Raw genomic sequence first — 21,294 nt, forward strand, 5'->3', positions numbered from 1 at the left:
AGCGCGTATTAATGGTTAACCTTAACCAGACGTACGAAAACATCGCAGCACCCACATCCTGCGACAACTCACTTTAGTGAAAACTAACCCTTATGCAGAGATGGCAGTAGACCTTTTGAGTTGTCCATCACGCCGGTTTGGGTGGAGGGGCTCCACCTCTAAAAAAAAAGAGACAGCTTGTCTGTCTAAAACCACCGTTGTGGAATGGTGCGCCGAGTTTCGTGCTGATGACAGTTTGACGGAAGATGCCGGTCGATCTGGGAAGACATTACGGGCAAGTGGGAGACACTCGGCCACCCGTCCTATTGGAGTTCCGTTCTACCAAAACTACAGTTCGGTAGTTTGGTAGCGTACATAAACGACATAGTAAATGGTGGGCTATTAGTACTGATAGTACTTGTAGGGTAAGAAACATAAATAAATGTGTGAAGTAGAAACCGGGAGCCGAAGACTTCTCTTAGTTAGTTGTTTGTTTTGCACATAGTTAGAACCGCTCATCGTTCAGTGGTAGTCCACTGTGTATTTTACATCCTTACAAAATGTCAGTTGCATGTTATAAGTAATAAAAATTAATTGATCGCGTAACTTCCGAGCTTTTATTCAACCAAAGCAATTACTTTTGATGTCAGTACAGTTTACATACACAACGATAAAGAAATCTATATGTTGTAGTTGTTATTTCGCACTCAATACAATGTTCTTCATCATGAACACTGACAAAGGTTTCCTGTTTTTATTAATAGGTGCACAAGTTGTTTATGAATAACAGAAACATGTTTTATAAAAGCTCGATGAAGTACTGAAGCGATGTTTGATATGTTTATGTTTCGTGTTTTTTATTTCTTTTTTTGGAAATTGCATTTTCTAGCGCTGTATTGTTTCCTTTTATTTTGAAGATAACATCCCTCTGTTTCCAATTAAAAATCAACAATGTTCACATAAAACCAGAATTAAACATCGAGAGTTTCAATTTCGCTATAAATACTGTTTATTTTTAGGTTGGTTGGTTGGTTGGTTGGTTGGTTGGCTCTGGGGACTTAACATCTGTGGTCATCAGTCCCCTAGAACTTAGAACTACTTAAACCTAACTAACCTAAGGTATCATCACACACATCCATGCCCGAGGCAGGATCCGAACCTGCGACCGTAGCAGTCGCGCGGTTCCGGACTGAGCGCCTAGAACCGCGAGACCAACGCGGCCGGCTTTATTTTTAAGTAACATATGGGATGCGAACTATGCAGAACAAAAGTGTTCTGTAGACTATGTGGTACTATGTATCCTCACTCAGTTTCTAGACAGTTCACCGCTTCCAGTTTCTAGAGGAATCGAGTAAGACATTGATCGTGCACAGAGACAAAGAGATTGAAATGGGGCAACTCCTGATAGATAGGCAACACACCTAACGTACAGGTAACACGGTTGCGATCTTAACTGACAGTCTGTGGTAGCCTAAGGTAGTTTTACAACTCTACGCCCTATATCCAGATCTATCCCCACGCGATTATCATGCCTTCAGTCCCTTAAAAAAGGCTTGAAGTGTCGCGATTCCCGTCGGACGAGGACGTGCAGCAGGCAGTTACGGACTTCTTCACACAGCAGGGCTATCTTCAACTTGGTGAGTCAGTGGGACTATTGTCTCGATGAACGGCGAATTTGTCCGATTGGCATATCGACTCTAGATTGTAAGGCCTTCTAAGGGAAACCTTTTGATCGCCCCCTTTACATGTGTGTACAGTTGACATATTTTTAGTATTGTTAACAGGCTGCAGTTTAAAGCTTTTCTCGCCATTTGGATTATTCTATAAAAGGGTCCAGAAAAAGAAAAAAATATTTTGGGAAACAATCGTACAGGAAAGAATGCAGAGATTTTATTCTGTGGTGTTTAGTACTCTCAGTTGCTGTATCTATAGACATATCGAAGGGACACGGTTTTAATGGGATGATCTGTTGTTTGAATCACCATTCGATACTTTGCCAAAAGAATATTGCAGCGATGTAAACTAAATGTTCATAGTGATGTTTTGGAAAACTAGTCTGTAATTGTGCTAAAAATAATGCCGAAGTCTGCAACACAGCGGAACTTAAGGCTCGTTATTTGATGTTTACGTCACAGAGAACAGGAGGCAACATTGGTGCGGCCCTCTTAAAACACATTTTCTGGCAATTCTTGCAAACCGTTTTACTCTGGACGTTGACGTGAGTTCTACCTCTGTACTCATCTTCTCACGAGCTGAGAACTGGGCTTGTATTCGGCGGATAGCGGTTCAGATGTCCGTCCGACTATCCAGCCTTAGGTTTCCCGTAGTTTACCCGAATCGCTAAGGTTAATGCTGGGATAGTTCCTTTGAAAGAGTATGGCCGATTTCCTTTCTCATCCTTTCCCTACCTGAGCTTTGTGCTTGGACTCTAATGATGACGACGTCGGCAGGAAATTGGACCCTAAACTTCCTTTTTTCCCGTGAACTATACCAAATACCCCTAGAAAGTAGGGGCATTTGTGTACCTAGGAGACAGTGTACGTAAAAACACACATTTTTTGGTAAGTACTTCAGTCTAGTGACTGATTTTTAGAATGACATGAAGGAACGCGGTATAGACCGCCATAAGCTGTTTCCGCCAATTCCTACAGTTTTGTTGTTGTTGTTGTTGTTGTTGTTGTTATACACGAGACTGTCTTTTCTGTAGAACTTGTAAATATTTCGCTTTCTACACTTTTGAGTGATGTCTGATATACTAAAGCGATTTGGAACATATTGTTAATTCTTAAGGTACAAAGTTTTACGGTGAGCAAAATTCTGTGTATTTTTATAGACATTTATATGACTTCTGAATATGAAACTTCCTGGCAGATTAAAACTGTGTGCCGGACCGAGACTCGAACTCGGGACCTTTGCCTTTCGCGGGAAAGTGCTCTATCACTGAGCTACCCAAGCACGACTCACACCCCGTCCTCACAACTTTACTTCTGCCGAGTTCGAGTCGCGGTCCGGCACACAGTTTTAATCTGACAGGAAGTTTCATATCAGCGCACACACCGCTGCAGAGTGAAAATCTCATTCTGACTTCTGAATACTTAAACCATTCTCCGTCGGTCGCGCACTATCTTGCAGCTAGAAATCGAAGGAAAGTCTTGTGTAGCATGTGATACTTGAAAATGAACTGTTTTTCTTTAATGTGTTAATAATTTTACCTTTCTTGAAAATGGAAAATGGTTTCAGTTTGCAATAGCTTCTATTTCAAAATGTATTTAACTTTTAAGGGTTTTTGATAGTGCTTCAGCTTAATTTGATGCCACTTACTCATTACTGGTGTGTAGCAGAGCAACTTGTGACAGATAGACTGACTGTTAAATACTACACAATACTGACTAGATTCTCTCGCTTTCAACACTTCTAAATTTCTATATAATATTTGTTCGTAGGTACATACAGATTTGGAAAAACTTTTTTCGGAGTAACTTCTAAAATTTCAGAAAAAGACTTCAGCACATAAAAAGTTAACGCAATCATTTAAAAATGGATTAAGAAAATACACTGATGGAAAAGAAGTCTCAACACTACGGAGGAGTAGTGCGGCATAAAAGAAAGTTGACAGGCGTCTTTCCACATCTGAAACATTATGTCTATTTAAATCTCGCGCCAATCGCATAAGAGTACTGTTATTAGCGTCACTATGAGGATGCAAATCAGGTTTGCTTTAAATACATGCTGTAACAGTTGCGAGCGTCTGTTACCTTCGAGATTGAAGGTGGTGAGTTGATGTTTGTCAAGAGTGCCTTTAGGGTGGTAAAGACGCTTTTATCAACGCCTCACTGAGTTTGAAAGAGGTCGTGTAATAGAGCTACGAGAAGTTAAAAGTTCCTTCTGCGATATCGTAGAATGAAATGACGAGAATGTAGCCACTGTACGTGATTGCTGGCAGCAGTAGTCATGTGAATGTACAGTCGCAAGAAGACCGGCCTCCGAACCCACGTAGCTACCGACAGGGAAGACCATCGTGTTTGTCTAATGCTCTGGCGCATCGTACGGCTTTGGCGCATCGTGATGCATCTGCAGCAACAATTTGAGCAACAGTTGGCAGCACAGCGACACAACGAACTGTTACAAATAGGTTACTTCAAGTACAGTTCCGAGCCAGACGCCCTGTACCGTGCATTCCGCTGACCCCGAACTGCCGCCATTTGCGACATCAGTGGTGTCAAGCGAGAGCTCATTGGAGGGCAGGGAGGAGATTTGTTGTGTTTTCTGATGAATGTCGGTTCTGCCTCGGTGCTAGCGATTGCCGTGTGTTGGTTAGAAAGAGGCCAGTTGAGGGCCTGCAACAAATCTGACTCCGTACTGGACACATTAGACCTATACCTGGAGTTATGATCTGGGTGCGATTTCGTATGAGAGCAGCAGCAGTCTCGGTGTTATCCCACGCACTTTGACTGAGAATTTGTACGTCAGTCTGGTGGTTCGACGTCTTCCAAGTGGTGTTTTCCAACAGAATAACGCTCGCCGACATACTGCCGTTGCAACCCAGTATGCCCTACAGAGTGTCGACATGTGGTCTTGTCTTGCCCAATCATCAGATCTGTCTCCACTCGAGCCCATTCGAGACATTATCAGGCAACAACTCCAGCGCCATCCACAAGCAGCATTAACCGTCCCTGCATTGAGCGAACAAGTGCAGCAGGCATGGAACTCCATTCCGGCACCTGTACAAGAAAATCCATGGACATTTGCATACAACATTCTGGCAATTACACTGGTTAATGTACCAGCATTTCACATTTGCGATAGCTTATGTCTACATCTACATGAATACTCTGCAAATCACATTTAAGTGCCTGGCAGAGGGTTCATCGAACCACCTTCACAATTCTCTATTATTCTAATCTCGTATAGCGCGCGGAAAGAATGAACACCTATATCTTTCCGACGAGCTCTGATTTCCCTTATTTTATTTTGGTGAACATTCCTTCCTATGTAGGTCGCATTCGGAGGAGAAAGTTGGTAATTGGAATTTCGTGAGAAGATTCCGTCGAAACGAAAAACACCTTTCTTTTAATTATGTCCAGCCCAAATCCTGTAGCATTTCTGTGACACTCTCTCCCATATTTCGCGATAATAGAAAACGTGCTGCCTTTCTTTGAACTTTTTCGATGTACTCCGTCAGTCCATCTGGTAAGGATTCCACACCGCGCAGCAGTATTCTAAAAGAGGGCAGACAAGCGTAGTGTAGCCAGTCTCCTTAGCAGATCTGTTACATTTTCTAAGTGTCCTGCCAATAAAACGCAGTCTTTGGTTAGCCTTCCCCACAACATTTTCTGTGTGTTCCTTCCAATTTAAGTTGTTCGTAATTGTAATACCTAGGTATTTAGTTGAATTTACGGCTTTTAGATTAGACTGATTTATCGTGTAACCGAAGTTTAACGAGTTCCTTTTAGCACTCATGTGGATGACCTCACACTTTTTGCTATTTAGTGTCAACTGCCACTTTTCGCACCATTCAGGTATCTTTTCTAAATAGTTTTGCAGTTTGTTTTGGTCTTCTAATGACTTTATTAGTCAATAAACGACAGCGTCATCTGCAAACAACCGAAGACGGCTGTTCAGATTGTCTCCAAAATCGTTAATTCAGATAAGGAACAGCAAAGGGCCTATAACACTACTTTTGGGAACGCCAAAATCACTTCTGACTTTCCGTCAATTACTACGAACTGTGACCTCTCTGCAGGAAATCACAAATCCAGTCACATAACTGAGATATTCCATAAGCTCGCAATTTCACTACGAGCCGCTTGTGTGGTACAGTGTCAAAAGCCTTCCGCAAATCCAGAAATATGGAATCGATCTGAAATCCCTTGTCAATAGCACTCAACACTTATGTGATGCTTCCATTAACCTGTGATCTTGCAATGTTAATCACTTAAATATGTTACGTAGACAAATGTATTCCCAAATTCCATTACTTTACATTAATTATTTTTGGTGTTGCGATTTTTTTCTGTCATTGTATAGTAAAATTCTAATACAGAACTGGCTAGAGGCAAAAGAGTACCAAAGCAGAACACTCTACCCTACCAGATTTAAAAATCAAAAGCTATACCTATAGATAAAAAGAGTTACGAAAATAAAGCGACAGCAAATTGTTGGTTCCTTTGTGGTCTGCCGAAACCTCATCACTGCATTTTTGACAGGTGCCGAATCGAATTGGGGAGAGAAGAAATTTACGGCAAAACTGACATAAAGAAGGGATCGGTTGGTGGAACATATCCTGAGGCATTAAGGATTAGTTTCGTAATGGAGAGAAATGTGAAGGACAAAAGCCGTAGAGGGGGGGGGGGGGGGGAGGGCAAGGCTTGAACACAGTGGGCAAGTTCAGTTGGATTAGGCTGCACCAACTACGCAGAGATGAGGAGGCTTGTTCAGAATAGGACAGATTAACGTAGAGAGCTGCATCAAATCATTCTTCGGACAGGAGCTCGCAATAACAGCATGGAGTATTGAAAGTTTCATGTTATGTGGGACAGTTTGTAATGTCACACTTCTACTGAAGCCAGTAGCAGGTCGGTGTAAGATGAGCATCGGTACAAAAGTACAAATAATTCTGTAAATTTACTCCGTATTCAGTACATGGCCGCTGTCTTATTTCATTTCGTTCAACACGGAAGTGTACGGAGTGAGGACAAGTACAAGAGCAACGAGCAACATATCGATAGGTGGCTGCTGACCCTCACCTAGGGGGACCAACATTTGATCATTGTTTTATCGAAGATGAGGACATCTGACAATAATTTAAGGGAGATTTGGTTGCAATAAATTTCAGCCCCGAACTAGATCACATTTTCTTGGAATGGGTGACAATGAAACCATAGATATTTTTTTAAAAAACCTTCATTTTGCTTACTTTTGCTCTATTATGTCCTACGGTATCGTACTTTGTGATAAATCCAGAAACAGAGAGAAATTTCTTAGAGTGGAAAAGTGTGTAATCATAGTCATTTGTGGTCTAAATTCAAGAACAGCATACCGAAACCCGTTCAAAGAATTGGTTATACTAACTACTGCTTCTCAGTATATTTCTTCCTTAATAAAGTCTGTTTCAAGCAATACCTCTTCAATGCTACGATTCTACTAATGTTTACATATCAGTTTCTTTGTGTTTTAAATCTTTAAAACTTTTACCCAACTTTCTCCTATGGTTCTTGTTTCACTATGCCCATAGCACTTTCTGCACTAGAAATCTCTTCCTACAGAATATCTTCATTTACAAAATTAATAATAAATTCTTGTACTATGGTTTGTAACTGTCTGAAAGTATGTTGCCTGTGGTCGGCATTACTCCCATGAGCGACGCGAAAGTTACGCTGACGTAACACGCAGTACACTAGGTTACCGTTGGAGGCCATAGATTTTAACCAAGAATATTGTTGCTTCCACTTATTCAAATAAACACATGACAGTATTTACTCTTCTTGCTTAATTTTGTTTGCGAGAGCATATGATAACAATTGATTCACTTCAGAAGCGAGTTAGGTTAGGTTAGTGTTGTTTTAACGTCTCGTCGACAACGAGGTCATTAGAGACGGAGCGCAAGCTCGGGCTAGGGAAGGATGGGGAAGGAAATCGGCCGTGCCCTTTCAAAGGAACCATCCCGGCATTTGCCTGAAACGATTTAGGGAAATCACGGAAAACCTAAATCAGGATGGCTGGAGACGGGATTGAACCGTCGTCCTCCCGAATGCGAGTCCAGTGTGCTAACCACTGCGCCACCTCGCTCGGTCAGAAGCGAGTAGACAAACGCCTGAACGCTGATCAGTATAGTTGGTACAAACATGAAAAGAAGTATACACAAATCAGAAAATTTCGTGTTGACTGTCCTCGAGTCAAAAAATGTTCAAATGTGTGTGAATTTCTAAGGGACGAAACTGCTGAGGACATCGGTCCCGAGACTTACATTCTATTTAAACTAACTTTACTAACGTATGCTAACAACAATACACACACCCATGCCCGAGGGAGGACTCGAACCTCCGGCGGGAGGGGCCGCGCAGACCGTGACATAGGTCCTCAAGTCAACTGAGAAATAAATAATGTAACGAATTTGGTTGAACATCAACGTCTATATAATCCGCTTTCGGGAGTTCTTATTACTTCCGTGTGTTATTTATACAGTACCGTTGGTGCTGATCGGTAAAGGCGAGCGCATCCGTTGGTTGCCAGTATTGAGCGAGAAACGAGTAAAAATTCCCCTCTCGCGACCTCTCTAGACGCGTAGGCTGTGTCATTCTTTCTCCGCTCCTCGCGTTCCCTTGAGGCAAACCGTCTTCTACTACTACTACTACTACTAACAAAATGTCAGTTTTGTTTCCAGAAAGGTTTTTCAACAGAAAATGCCATATATGCTTTTACCAATCAAATTTTGAATGATCTGAATAACCGAAGACCACCCATTGGGATTTTTTGTGATCTCTCAAAGGCTTTTGATTGCGTAAATCATGAAATTCTGCTAGATAAGCTCAAGTATTGTGGCATGAGCGGGACAGTGCAAAAATGGTTTAATTCGTACCTAACTGGAAGAGTGCAGAAAGTTGAAATAAGCAGTTCTCATAATATGCAAAGATCAGCACATTCCTCAAACTGGGGAACTATCAAGAATGGGGTTCCACAAGGGTCGGTCTTGGGTCCTTTGTTGTTCTTAATATATATTAATGACTTGCCATTCTATATTCATGAAGAGGCAAAGTTAGTTCTCTTTGCTGATGATACAAGTATAGTAATCACACCTGACAAACAAGAATTAACTGATGAAATTGTCAATAATGTCTTTCAGAAAATTACTAAGTGGTTCCTTGTAAACTGACTCTCACTGAATTTTGATAAGACACAGTACATACAGTTCCGTACAGTAAATGGTATGACGCCGTTAATAAATATAGACCTTAATCAGAAGCATATAGCTAAGGTAGAATATTCAAAATTTTTAGGTGTGTCCATTGACGAGAGACTAAATTGGAAGAAACACATTGATGATCTGCTGAAACGTCTGAGTTCAGCTACTTATGCAATAAGGGTCATTGCAAATTTTGGTGATAAACATCTTAGTAAATTAGCTTACTACGCCTATTTTCACTCATTGCTTGCATATGGCATCATATTTTGGGGTAATTCATCACCGAGTAATAAAGTATTCATTGCACAAAAGCGTGTAATCAGAATAATAGCTGGAGTCCACCCAAGATCATCCTGAAGACATTTATTTAAGGATCTATTGATATTCACTGTAGCTTCTCAGTATATATACTCTCTTATGAAATTTGTTATTAACAACCAAACCCAATTCAAAAGTAATAGCAGTGTGCATAACTACAATCCTAGGAGAAAGGATGATCTTCACTATTCAAGATTAAATCTAACTTTGGCACAGAAAGGGGTGAATTATACTTCCACTAAAGTCTTTGGTCACTTACCAAATAGTATCAAAAGTCTGACAGATAACAACAAGTATTTAAGAAGAAATTAAAAGAATTTCTGAATGACAACTCCTTCTGCTCCATAGAGGAATTTTTAGATATAAATTTTAAAAAAATTAAAAAACAAAAAATAAAAAAGTTGTTATATTAACTTAATTATGTTATTAAAATAACTTAATTATGTCATGTATTGGAAAATTTGACTCGTTCCACATCATTACAAAATCTCGTATTCATGATTCATGGAACTAGTATTAATCTAATCTAATATAATCTTTCCGTAGAAGCATGAAGAGAAAAAAGACTATACGTCGACAACAATATCGATTATTACACGTACACTTTTCGATACCTGTCAATCAGGAGGTCTGAACTATCGATAGTAGACTACTTCCCGGGATTCTACTTGTAAGCGTGGTCACTGACGAAATATACGGGGGAAAGAGGCAGTTAATAAAGGAATCGGGAGTACAGAAAAAAAATGCTGCCATACGGGAGACGCTGGGAAGTGCGGGGGAGCTGGTCACCCGACCCTCACCTGCTCCGTATCGCAGCTCCATGCGGCTGTGGGGGCGCGCGCGGACTCAGTGGCGGGCAGGGCGCCGCCGCCGCGGCCGGCCGCAGAAGCCCCTCGCGGCGCCCTGCCGGGGATTACGGCTTACGTAAACAGCGTCACGCGCGCCCACACACCACACCACACGGAGCCGTGGGGCGCCGCCCGGCGTTTAACGCCGCGCACTGCCCCGCCGAGTGTGGCAGGCGCTCTGCCGCTTCTCTGGCCAACTACCCTAAGTCACCGCTTCCCACGATACCTTCCGCCCAACAGTGGGCTCGCGTGGATGCTACGCACAGCATCTGCACAATTACGAGTAAACAGAAAGGTCTAATCCCGTCCGTAACCTAACCCGCAGCTTCAGGCGGAGATCTAGTGTGGCAGCAAGGCCAGATTGTTATGGTCCAGTTACATGTGCTTCTTTTATTCCCCCTAAGATATAACTTAAAATGAAAGAGGTACGTACAAGTGAATTCGTTCCTGAGGCAAAATGGAAAGAGGGGAAAAACCTTTCATTAATAATTGTGTTAAAATGTATATCAGCTGTATCCGGCCATGCTTTGCTGTGGTTCAGTCTATTGAAATGGAAAAGAAAGGAAAAGAGAAAGCAAACGTTTCTAATATATATGGGAACTGGATATACGTCCTAATCTGTTTCTCTCCCCCGTCTCTGTCCATCTCCCACTCCCCCTTTCTTTGTTCATCTCCTCCCACTTCTCCCTCTCTCTGTCCATCAGAAGCCGGAAGTCGAAAACATTCTGAATAATCATTTTTTAAATGTTGTAGAGAAAATAGGATCTAAATGTTCATTAGAAGAAGCAAGGCAGTTAATGGAAGAGGCCTTACCCACACCATTTAATACAATTGAAATTCCAACCATCTCTCCTGCTGAAATTAGGAAGATAATAAACTCTCTCAAGAATAAAAGCTCAATGGAATTGATGGCATTTCCAGCAGGATAATAAAAGCTTGTTCCCAAGAAATAAGTGGGATTCTTAGCCACATATGTAATAGCTCTCTGAAGCAGGGTATGTTCCCAGATAGACTGAAGTATGCCATTGTTAAACCACTGCATAAAAAAGGGGATACGTCTGATGTCAACAACTACCGCCCAATCTCTCTTCTGACTGCCTTATCCAAAATGTTTGAAAAAGTAATGTATTGTAGAGTAGCTTCACATCTCTGTAACAATAAAGTTTAAAAAAAATGTCAGCTTGGTTTCGAAAAGGGTTTTTCAACGGAAAATGCTATATATACTTTCACTAATGAAATATTAAATGCTCTGAGTAACCGGAAGTCACCCGTTGGGATTTTTTGTGATCTATCAAAGGCTTTTGATTGTGTAAATCATGGAATACTTCAAGATAAGCTCAAGTACTGTGGTATGAATGGAACAGTGCTCCATTGGTTTAAATCATACCTAACTGGAAGAGTACAGAAAATTGAATTAAGCAGTTCACATAATATGCAAAAAAACTGGTGGTTTCTCAAATTGGAGAACAATCAAGAATAGGGTGCCGCAAGGTTCGGTCTTGGGTCCTCTGCTGTTCTTAATATATATTAATGACTTGCCATTCTATATTCACGAAGATGAAAAGCTGGTACTTTTTGCCGATGATACAAGTATAGCCATCACACCCAACAGACAAGAATTAACTGGTGAAATTGTAAACGATGTTTTTCAGAAAATCATTAAGTGGTTCTCTACAAATGGGCTCTCATTAAACTCTGACAAAACACAGTATATACAGTTCCACACAGTAAATGGAATGACACTATTGATAAATATAGACTTCGATCAGAAATCGGTAGCTAAGGTAGAATATTCAAAATTTCTAGGTGTATGCATTGATGAAGAGTTGAACTGGAAAAAACACACTGAGGATCTGCTGAAACGTTTGAGTTCAGCTACTTATGCTATTAGGGTCATTGCAAATTTTGGCGATATACATCTGAGTAAATTAGCTTACCATGCCTATTTTCATTCTCTGCTTTCCTATGGCATCATATTCTGTGGTAACTCATCATTGAGTAAAAGAGTGTTCATTGCACAAAAGCGTGTAATCAGAATAATTGCTGGAGCTCATCCAAGATCATCCTGCAGACACTTATTTAAAGAGCTAGAGATCTTCACTGTAAGCTCACTATATATATATATATATATATATATATATATATATATATATATATATATATATATATATATATTCACTTATGAAATTTGTTATTAACAATCCGAAAGAATTCAGAAGTATTAGCAGTGTACATGGCTACAACACTAGGAGAAAGGATGATCTTCACTACTCAAGGTTAAATCTAACTTTGGCTCGGAAGGGGGTAAATTGTGCTGCCACGAAAGTCTTTGGTCACTTACCTAATAGCATCAAAAGTCTGACAGATAGCCATATAGCATTTAAAAGGAAATTAAAAGAATTTCTTAATGGCAACTCCTTCTACTCATTAGATGAATTTTTGGATATAATAAGTGGGTAATTTCCCCAATCCCCACAAAAAAAAAAAAAATTAAAAATATTAAGTGTCATGTAATATTTTGTGTAATGTAATATCTTTTATAGACACCTTTTATTAAACTGACACATTCCACATCATTACGAAGTGTCGTATTCATGATCTATGGAACAAGTACTAATCTAATCGCTAATCTTCTCCTTCTGTCTCTGTCCGCCCTCTCTCGCCATATCCTCCTGCCTCCAATCTCCCCTCTCTTTCTGTCCATCTTCTCCTCCCCTCCTCCTCTGTCCATCTCCTCCTGCCCTCTCTCTCTCTCTCTCTCTCTCTCTCTCTCTCTCTCTCTCTCTCTCTCTCTCTCTGTTCATCTCCTGCTTCCCGTTTTCTACGACCATTTCCTACTACACCTCTGTCCATCTCTTCTTCTCCCCTCTCTCTGACCATGAGCCTTATTTATAGTCACTGCAAATTCAGATTCTTTAGTAATATTCTAATCACAAGACAATAAGCCATAAATACGAGTACAACTTCGAATGCAATGTTGTGTCAAAATTTCAAAGCAATCCGTGAACAACTTTCGGAGATTTGAGATTCTGAACAAATATCTTACGTTTGTAGTTGTACAGAAACTGTAAATGCTCCTAATCGCAAACCTACGAAAGTTTTTGACCGAATGCATTGAAATTTTGACACAACGTTCCACTGGAATGCGCAATGTATATATATTTGTTGATATATTATATGAAGAACTAGGTATTAAAGACACGCCTTTATTCCAATGCAGCGTTGTGTCAAAATTTCAAAACGAGCGGACACAAAGCTGATGTTCTGAACACGATATCGGATGAGTGCGAATATTATCGTTTATATTGATTTGTAACATAGTTTTACAATAAAAAGCGTATGATGGCATGAAAATCGGCAGCAACTAAATAATTACGCCATATTTGTCTTTCTTCAGTTTCTTGTGGATCCCAGCAGGTATGAAGCGGTACATTAAAAGGCAGTTTATTTACGATTCTCTTGTCATCTATATATCTAATGAAGACTGCTTTTCTATTAAGAAGACAAAATGATTAGTACATGGAAGAAGACCTGACCTTTTGCAGAAAGACGTCGTGTATGTCTAGTCAACAACGTGAAGTTTCTTTCACTACACTTTCAGCCACTTCAGTGAATGTGGAACGTAGGAAACTTATGAAATGCAATACCTACAATACTGAACGTACCGAATGAGTTACCACAACTGCGGTTGAAGGGGAATCCACACAACGTGACAATAAAATGTCAGAAGCAATGAAACTGAGTCCCAACACAGGAGAAACCAATTCCACAATTGTTGCTACATCTGACCACAAACGTCAAGAATCAACACATCGCTTTTGAAACAAAAATAATTACATTTACAAAAATATTCGTGCATTAGAAAGTCGATTGAAGTGTAAGAATGTGCGAATCATTAGAAGTGCCTATCGTAGTAAGAACGGACAACATAAATATACGCGCTTCTCCATGTATAAAGAGTGTGTGTGTGTGTGTGTGTGTGTGTGTGTGTGTGTGTGTCCATCTCTTAATTTCAGGGGGATAAGTTACAATTATAAGCATATTCGAAAGTATTTCTCCATGAATAAGTTGTAGCTTCTGTCACCTACTCAGTTAGATTCAGCTGTTTTACTCGCCGTTAGAGGCGTGCCGGGCCACCTGTCACATGATAACAATTTTCATAATAGGGAATCACGGTGAGAAAACGTCGCCACTGCATATGTTAACTGTTGTGGTTGCTCCGTATTCGAACCGGGCTGATAAATTTTGGTTACGTCAGGCTAGAACTATCGCATGTATTTAGAAAATTAGAAGAGACAGCAAGACACAGTGTTCACTCCTGCTGTTTATGTATGTCAAGGAAATGTACGTGATCAGATGAGAAAGTGCTCTTGAAACAGTTACATTTAATTTGACATAAATTTTTGAAGTGAAAAATTACAATAGGCATTTACAACTCGGAACAGTCGTTTACTCATTGGAATTTCAACTTTTAATTCAGCTGTTTGAAAAAACTCCACGCAGTGGCGAAATATTTAAATGTCCCCTAGACCAGTGGTCGTCAAACTGCGACCCGAATCAAGTTTCGTACGGCCTGCGGTATTCAGCCATATTTTATAATAATATGTGTCTAGTAATTAACAGCCATATCCAAAAATGTCAAGTGATATTACCAGCCTCTTACGAGTGTACTTTTCCTGCTCAGTAACAAAAAAAAATGCTTAAAGAGAGTAACATCTTACGATGTGCCACATTTTAATTGACGTTGCTGAATTCGACTGTGAGATCTGTCAAACTGGCCGCTTACTTCAGGGGCAGAGGTGTAAGTTCAAATGGCTCTGAGCACTATGGGACTTAACATCTGTTGTCATCAGTCCCCTAGAACTTAGAACTACTTAAACCTAACTAACCTAAGGACATCACACACATCCATGCCCGAGGCAGGATTCGAACCTGCGACCGTAGCGGTCACGCGGTTCCAGACTCAAGAGCCTAGAACCGCACGGCCACACCGGCCGGCAGAGGTGTAAGTAGTGCGGCTACTGCGGGCTTGGGTGTTTTATTGGGAGGGAGAACGATTTATTGTTCGTGTTCCAGTATTGATAACTCACGGTCGCGCGTGAGTCATACCGGTCAGCTGCTATGGTATAAATTTTGATACGTAAGTAACATGCATTCGTGAATGAACAGACGGTCCTTATTTGTAGTTAGGAGCATTAAATTAAGGCTGTTGTAACACAACGCAGTGAGTACAAGATTTAAATCATTTATCAATCTGCTCTACTTATGTCTCAAATTCAATAGCGCGGTTGAATAAAAGTACAAGTACTATCATTAATCATTTAACTATCCGCTCACACCGACAGCGCAACAACACTTCGTTGGGCAGTTAAAGTGTCACAACTTTAGGGTTGCTGAGGCAGGCCAATCTGAAATAGAGGATAGTCGACACGATATGTTCCAAAACAATGCCGATTTTTAATGATCACCACTAGGGGCCCGTGTGTCAACTAATCGCGCCCTTACTACAGCTGTTCTGTTGCGAGCTAAGACATAATCAATTATGTAGTTTACCAACTAATAACAACATCGGTACACATGCGGCCCGAGATGCCACCCCACCATGTCAGTATTGGCTCTTCAGCAAAAACATTCAACGACCACTGCTCTAGACAGTCAATATTATTGCGCAATATTTCCATGCGCAGTAATACTGAACATGTAGGGGCGAGACAGAGGTTGCGCAATATGTAGCACACCAAAAATTTCTGAAAAACCGTCGGCAGTACTGACAATATCACTGCCAATCCATGTGACAGTCTCTCGCGTGCAACAGTCTCTGGATATCTCTGTCTTCGCAGTTCGTTATTGTTGTATTGAAAATGAGTTCAAAACAATATGAAAGCGTTTTCTTATTAGAGTGCATATAAATGTATAAATCTCTGCCGGCATTCTGGGAAGTTATGGCATTCGAGTACAAAAACAGAAACATGAATCATATGATATGTTTCTTAGAAAATACATAGTATGGTACCCTGCAGCCACGAAGTACGAAATTTCCAAAAAAGGATATAAAAAAAATTAACTCATTCGAAGTCCAACGCTCTAAAATTGACATTTTGTATATAAATTCGTTGGTCGGTTTTGGGACGTCTTACGCCACAAAAACTAAATTTTATAGGTCACATGAAAAGCTTATGTCTGAGATAACTGATGGTTATCTGTTACACGTAGATTACTTTGTCAAACTAACGTACGTTGTACATCAATCGCTAAAGCCATAGTACTGCATCGCAGCGATCAGCCAAGTGGTGCTACATTTGGCTAACGACGGTTTTTATCGGAACCATCATCACATAAAACGTTATAATCTTTTTTCGTTCAACCTCAATTCTCTCTCTCGTGAATGATCTTCAACGCTCCTTGAACCGAATTTCGATCCACTTTTTTCTTCGGCTTGCAACAAAGTAGAGCAATTATGATCAAAGAAGCAGTGTTTTTATCGTCCAACATTCCTAAACAGAATATTGTGGCATAATATTACTGATCGTCTAGCGAGCGCTTAACATTACGCAGTCAGATGCTTACTTAGAGTCATAGTGGCATACTTTGTGCCGACCGAAATAGTCTTTCCAGAGGGGTTTTCTTTCGATATTAGCGATTTTCTGTCTCAGTCTAATCGTGTAGAGATCCTATTGCGCTTCTTTGGAACGCGCTCGATGGTACTTTCCTTTTTGTTAAATATTCTCCTTCCATTATAAACTAAAGATTTTTATTATCTGTGGCATTAATTGACTAAGAAATCAAAATATTTAACAAATTTCGGGGGCTGATCTTAACTCGCGAAATCGGAGGGTCGGCAGCGCATCCTCGATGAGGACAGACAACAGGTCCAGCTAGAGCTGTTCACCGAGCTTCGTAGACGACCTCGGTCATTTTAGTGCAGGCTGATGTGGTTCTGTGGAGGTAACTTTGCTGGAGTAATACCTAATCGAACGCTGTTTCTTGCCAAGTCGAGCCCACAATGGTGTTGCTATTCGGCATCAGTTCTGCATTTACATCAGGGAACTAATAGCTAGCTGAATGAGTTGTTAGTCGAACCAACGGACTTAACACGTTTATCGAAGAACAAGTGAATAGTTTTGTGCTCTTGGAAACTGGAGTGTTTGGTTTTCATGTGATTTTTCTGCCTTCATGACTGAACAGATTCCGAAACTTCGACAACTAGTATCAAAGTGATGCCTTCTTAACCTTTGTCTTGTGGCAGTTACCTCCCGCGTTGTAAAATTATTTGAAGTCCATTTTTACCGCCCTGATCTCAACTCGTACCTGCGGTTCAGCTATCAGCTAGAAACATTGTAGGAAATAACGCCTAAGTAGTTTGTGTTTTTAAACTTGCGCACTTCGAAACAAAAACGCTGTCTTGACAATGCAAAATAACAAAATTACAGTCAAAGTTTAAAAAAAGTAGAGTATTCTTAACTTTATTCTCAGGAACGGTACGACAGATTTATCCGGGAAGAAGTAAGGTTCCTTGCCCTTGCTTAAAATACACGCACTCTCAATTTTAACAGTATGACGTTATGTAGTGCATGATGTTCTTCAGACTCACTGTCAGAGGAGTGACAAACATGTCAGCCACGTCCTTCCATCGACTTAATCCTCTGTTAATTGATCTTGTTAAGTACTCCACAATAACCCAAGCCGTTTATCCTTTTCTTGCTTGACGCGTCTTCTATTTAATCCATCAGCTCGTTTCTTTGAAGATCATGAGGAAGGCACTGCAGTCATTCTAGAGACGTGTTGGGAGCTGTCAACTTTCGGCCTCATGACTTGCCAATAATTTTTGATCAAGGTTTACTTCGCCTAGCCTTTGATAAGCCAGTCACCTAACTCCAAGGCAGCAGATGCTTGATTTTTCTTCGTGTTTGTTTCCCTTATGAATATGAAGATCGAATTCAACATTAGTGTACAAGATGGTTGGTTGGTTTAAAAGTGTGTGTGTGGGGGGGGGGGGGCGGGGGGGACCAAACTGAGTGTATAACATTTGCGCCAAGATAATACATCAAGGTCTGCAAATTATTGGTGGAATCTATTACCTGAAAAACAAAATGGTTTCAGAAAAGCGAGATTCTGTACTGATGTTTTCACACTTAAACAAGTTATAGAGAAACAAAGAGTTCAAGAGGGAAACACATCGCATTTATAGACTCCGATAAAGCATTCCATACGTAGGCAGAAAAATGTTATGGAACATATTAGATAAGAAAGAATATCCTCCGCAAATGTACAGGGTGTTTCAAAAATGACCGGTATATTTGAAACGGCAATAAAAACTAAACGAGCAGCGATAGAAATACACCGTTTGTTGCAATATTCTTGGGACAACAGTACATTTGAAGGCGGACAAACTTTCGAAATTACAGTAGTTACAATTTTCAACAACAGATGGCGCTGCAAGTGATGTGAAAGATATAGAAGACAACGCAGTCTGTGGGTGCGCCATTCTGTACGTCGTCTTTCTGCTGTAAGCGTGTGCTGTTCACAACGTGCAAGTGTGCTGTAGACAACATGGTTTATTCCTTAGAACAGAGGATTTTTTCTGGTGTTGGAATTCCACCGCCTAGAACACAGTGTTGTTGCAACAGGACGAAGTTTTCAACGGAGGTTTAATGTAACCAAAGGACCGAAAAGCGATACAATAAAGGATCTGTTTGAAAAATTTCAACGGACTGGGAACGTGACGGATGAACGTGCTGGAAAGGTAGGGCGACCGCGTACGGCAACCACAGAGGGCAACGCGCAGCTAGTGCAGCAGGTGATCCAACAGCGGCCTCGGGTTTCCGTTCGCCGTGTTGCAGCTGCGGTCCAAATGACGCCAACGTCCACGTATCGTCTCATGCGCCAGAGTTTACACCTCTATCCATACAAAATTCAAACGCGGCAAACCCTCAGCGCCGCTACCATTGCTGCACGAGAGACATTCGCTAACGATATAGTGCACAGGATTGATGACGGCGATATGCATGTGGGCAGCATTTGGTTTACTGACGAAGCTTATTTTTACCTGGACGGCTTCGTCAATAAACAGAACTGGCGCATATGGGGAACCGAAAAGCCCCATGTTGCAGTCCCATCGTCCCTGCATCCTCAAAAAGTACTGTTCTGGGCCGCCATTTCTTCCAAAGGAATCATTGGCCCATTTTTCAGATCCGAAACGATTACTGCATCACGCTATCTGGACATTCTTCGTGAATTTGTGGCGGTACAAACTGCCTTAGACGACACTGCGAACACCTCGTGGTTTGTGCAAGATGGTGCCCGGCCACATCGCACGGCCGACGTCTTTAATTTCCTGAATGAATATTTCGATGATCGTGTGATTGCTTTGGGCTATGCGAAACATACAGGAGGCGGCGTGGATTGGCCTCCCTATTCGCCAGACATGAACCCCTGTGACTTCTTTCTGTGGGGACACTTGAAAGACCAGGTGTACCGCCAGAATCCAGAAAAAATTGAACAGCTGAAGCAGTACATCTCATCTGCATGTGAAGCCATTCCGCCAGACACGTTGTCAAAGGTTTCGGGTAATTTCATTCAGAGACTACGCCATATTATTGCTACGCATGGTGGATATGTGGAAAATATCGTACTATAGAGTTTCCCAGACCGCAGCGCCATCTGTTGTTGAAAATTGTAACTACTGTAATTTCGGAAGTTTGTCTGCCTGAAAATGTACTGTTGTCCCAAGCATATTGCAACAAACGGTGTATTTCTATCGCTGCTCGTTTAGTTTTTATTGCCGTTTCAAATATACCGGTCATTTTTGAAACACCCTGTACAAACATAATACAGACTAACCATGCTGCATCAGAAGACACACCTATAAATCAAGCGGTCCGACAAGGGTTTAGCTTATCACCCACACTTTTAATAAATGTATATATATGTTGACTATATGACTGAGACATGAAACAGTAACTTGATCCAGCCTTAACATTATCACTATCATATTTTTCAATAATATGCTTTTTGAAGATGATCTTGTCGTCGTACAGGACAGCGAAACTTCGATACAAAGATTCATCCATAGACTTATCAGATTTCTAAGGGAAATAATAAGAAAATATCTATTCCAAAAACAAGAGTTATGGCTTTCAAAGGGCAAAGCCAGTGAGGACTAAGATCAGTCCTCACAATAAGAAACAAAACAATTGAACAAGTTAGTCACTTCAGTTACCTGAGAAATAATACAACCTACCAGAATGAACTCGACATGGACAACAAATTGAAGAAATATCAATTGATATGCGAAAAATCACTAGAACGTTGAGAAACATAGGAAACACAGAAGCATCATTTTTTATCAGGTGACGACCGCCCCTACTTTGCTATTTGAACTTGGACAATCGCTAAAAAGCAATAAACTAGAATCCAAGCGACAGAAATGAAATTTCTAAGAGGACTGAAGGGCTGCACAAGATTAGATAGACTAAGGAACGAATATAAGATTAGAGCTTGGGATGTATGCTATAAATGGGAAGATCACGTCTTAACAACAAAACTGGCTGGAACAACTACGTAAAATTCCATATTCGAGACTACCAACACAAGCCTTACATTTCAGAGCTTTAGGGACCAGATCCGTAGGAAGACCAAGAAAGAAATGGCTGGATATTTAGATGACGGAACTGACCTATGGCCTAGACCATGATGGAAGAAGAAGAGGAGGAGGAAGAAAAAGAAGGGAAAATATTCAAGAAGAGATCTGATGGCAGTTTTGCTACCAACATCTTCCGTCGATCAACTACGTTTAACAAGTACTCTTCAAATGAATATCAGTCTAGTCCACAACCAGATTCATGAAGTCATTCAGATTAAGTTGTTTGACATTGATATCCCTAAATACTTAACTATTGTGATGATTCCATTTCTCAAACCGAAGGTTGGTGTGAACACTAGTCCGCAGCTCGTGGTCGTGCGGTAGCGTTCTCGCTTCCAACGCCCGGGTTCCCGGGTTCGATTCCCGGCGGGGTCAGGGATTTTCTCTGACTCGTAATGACTGGGTGTTGTGTGATGTCCTTAGGTTAGTTAGGTTTAAGTAGTTCTAAGTTCTAGGGGACTGATGACCATACATGTTAAGTCCCATAGTGCTCACAGCCATTTGAACCATTTTTTGTGAACACTACAGTGCTTTACAACACATGGTCCTATAGGAGGTAGTACGCCCTTTCATTAGTCCGACGTTTGGACATTCTTACCCAGTGA

At 40.9% G+C, this 21,294-nt stretch overlaps 1 protein-coding gene across 6 annotated transcripts in view; it reads right to left on the reverse strand.

The window, feature by feature from the left end:
• LOC126246926 (skin secretory protein xP2-like) overlaps positions 1-21,294 on the reverse strand; it is a 579,526-nt gene that overhangs the window by 34,670 nt on the left and 523,562 nt on the right. Inside the window, exon 1 of one of the 6 annotated variants that reach the window (XM_049948437.1) lies at positions 10,000-10,032. The exons of the other annotated variants lie outside the window; for them this stretch is intronic. Within the exon in view, the coding sequence (XP_049804394.1) occupies positions 10,000-10,021 (22 nt within the window). The 5' untranslated portion in view covers positions 10,022-10,032. Of the gene's footprint in view, positions 1-9,999; positions 10,033-21,294 lie in introns of those variants that run through there. 6 annotated transcript variants of the gene reach the window in all.

Source organism: Schistocerca nitens, chromosome 1, assembly GCF_023898315.1.
Source record: "Schistocerca nitens isolate TAMUIC-IGC-003100 chromosome 1, iqSchNite1.1, whole genome shotgun sequence".
In the NCBI taxonomy this organism is placed as follows: domain Eukaryota; kingdom Metazoa; phylum Arthropoda; class Insecta; order Orthoptera; family Acrididae; genus Schistocerca; species Schistocerca nitens.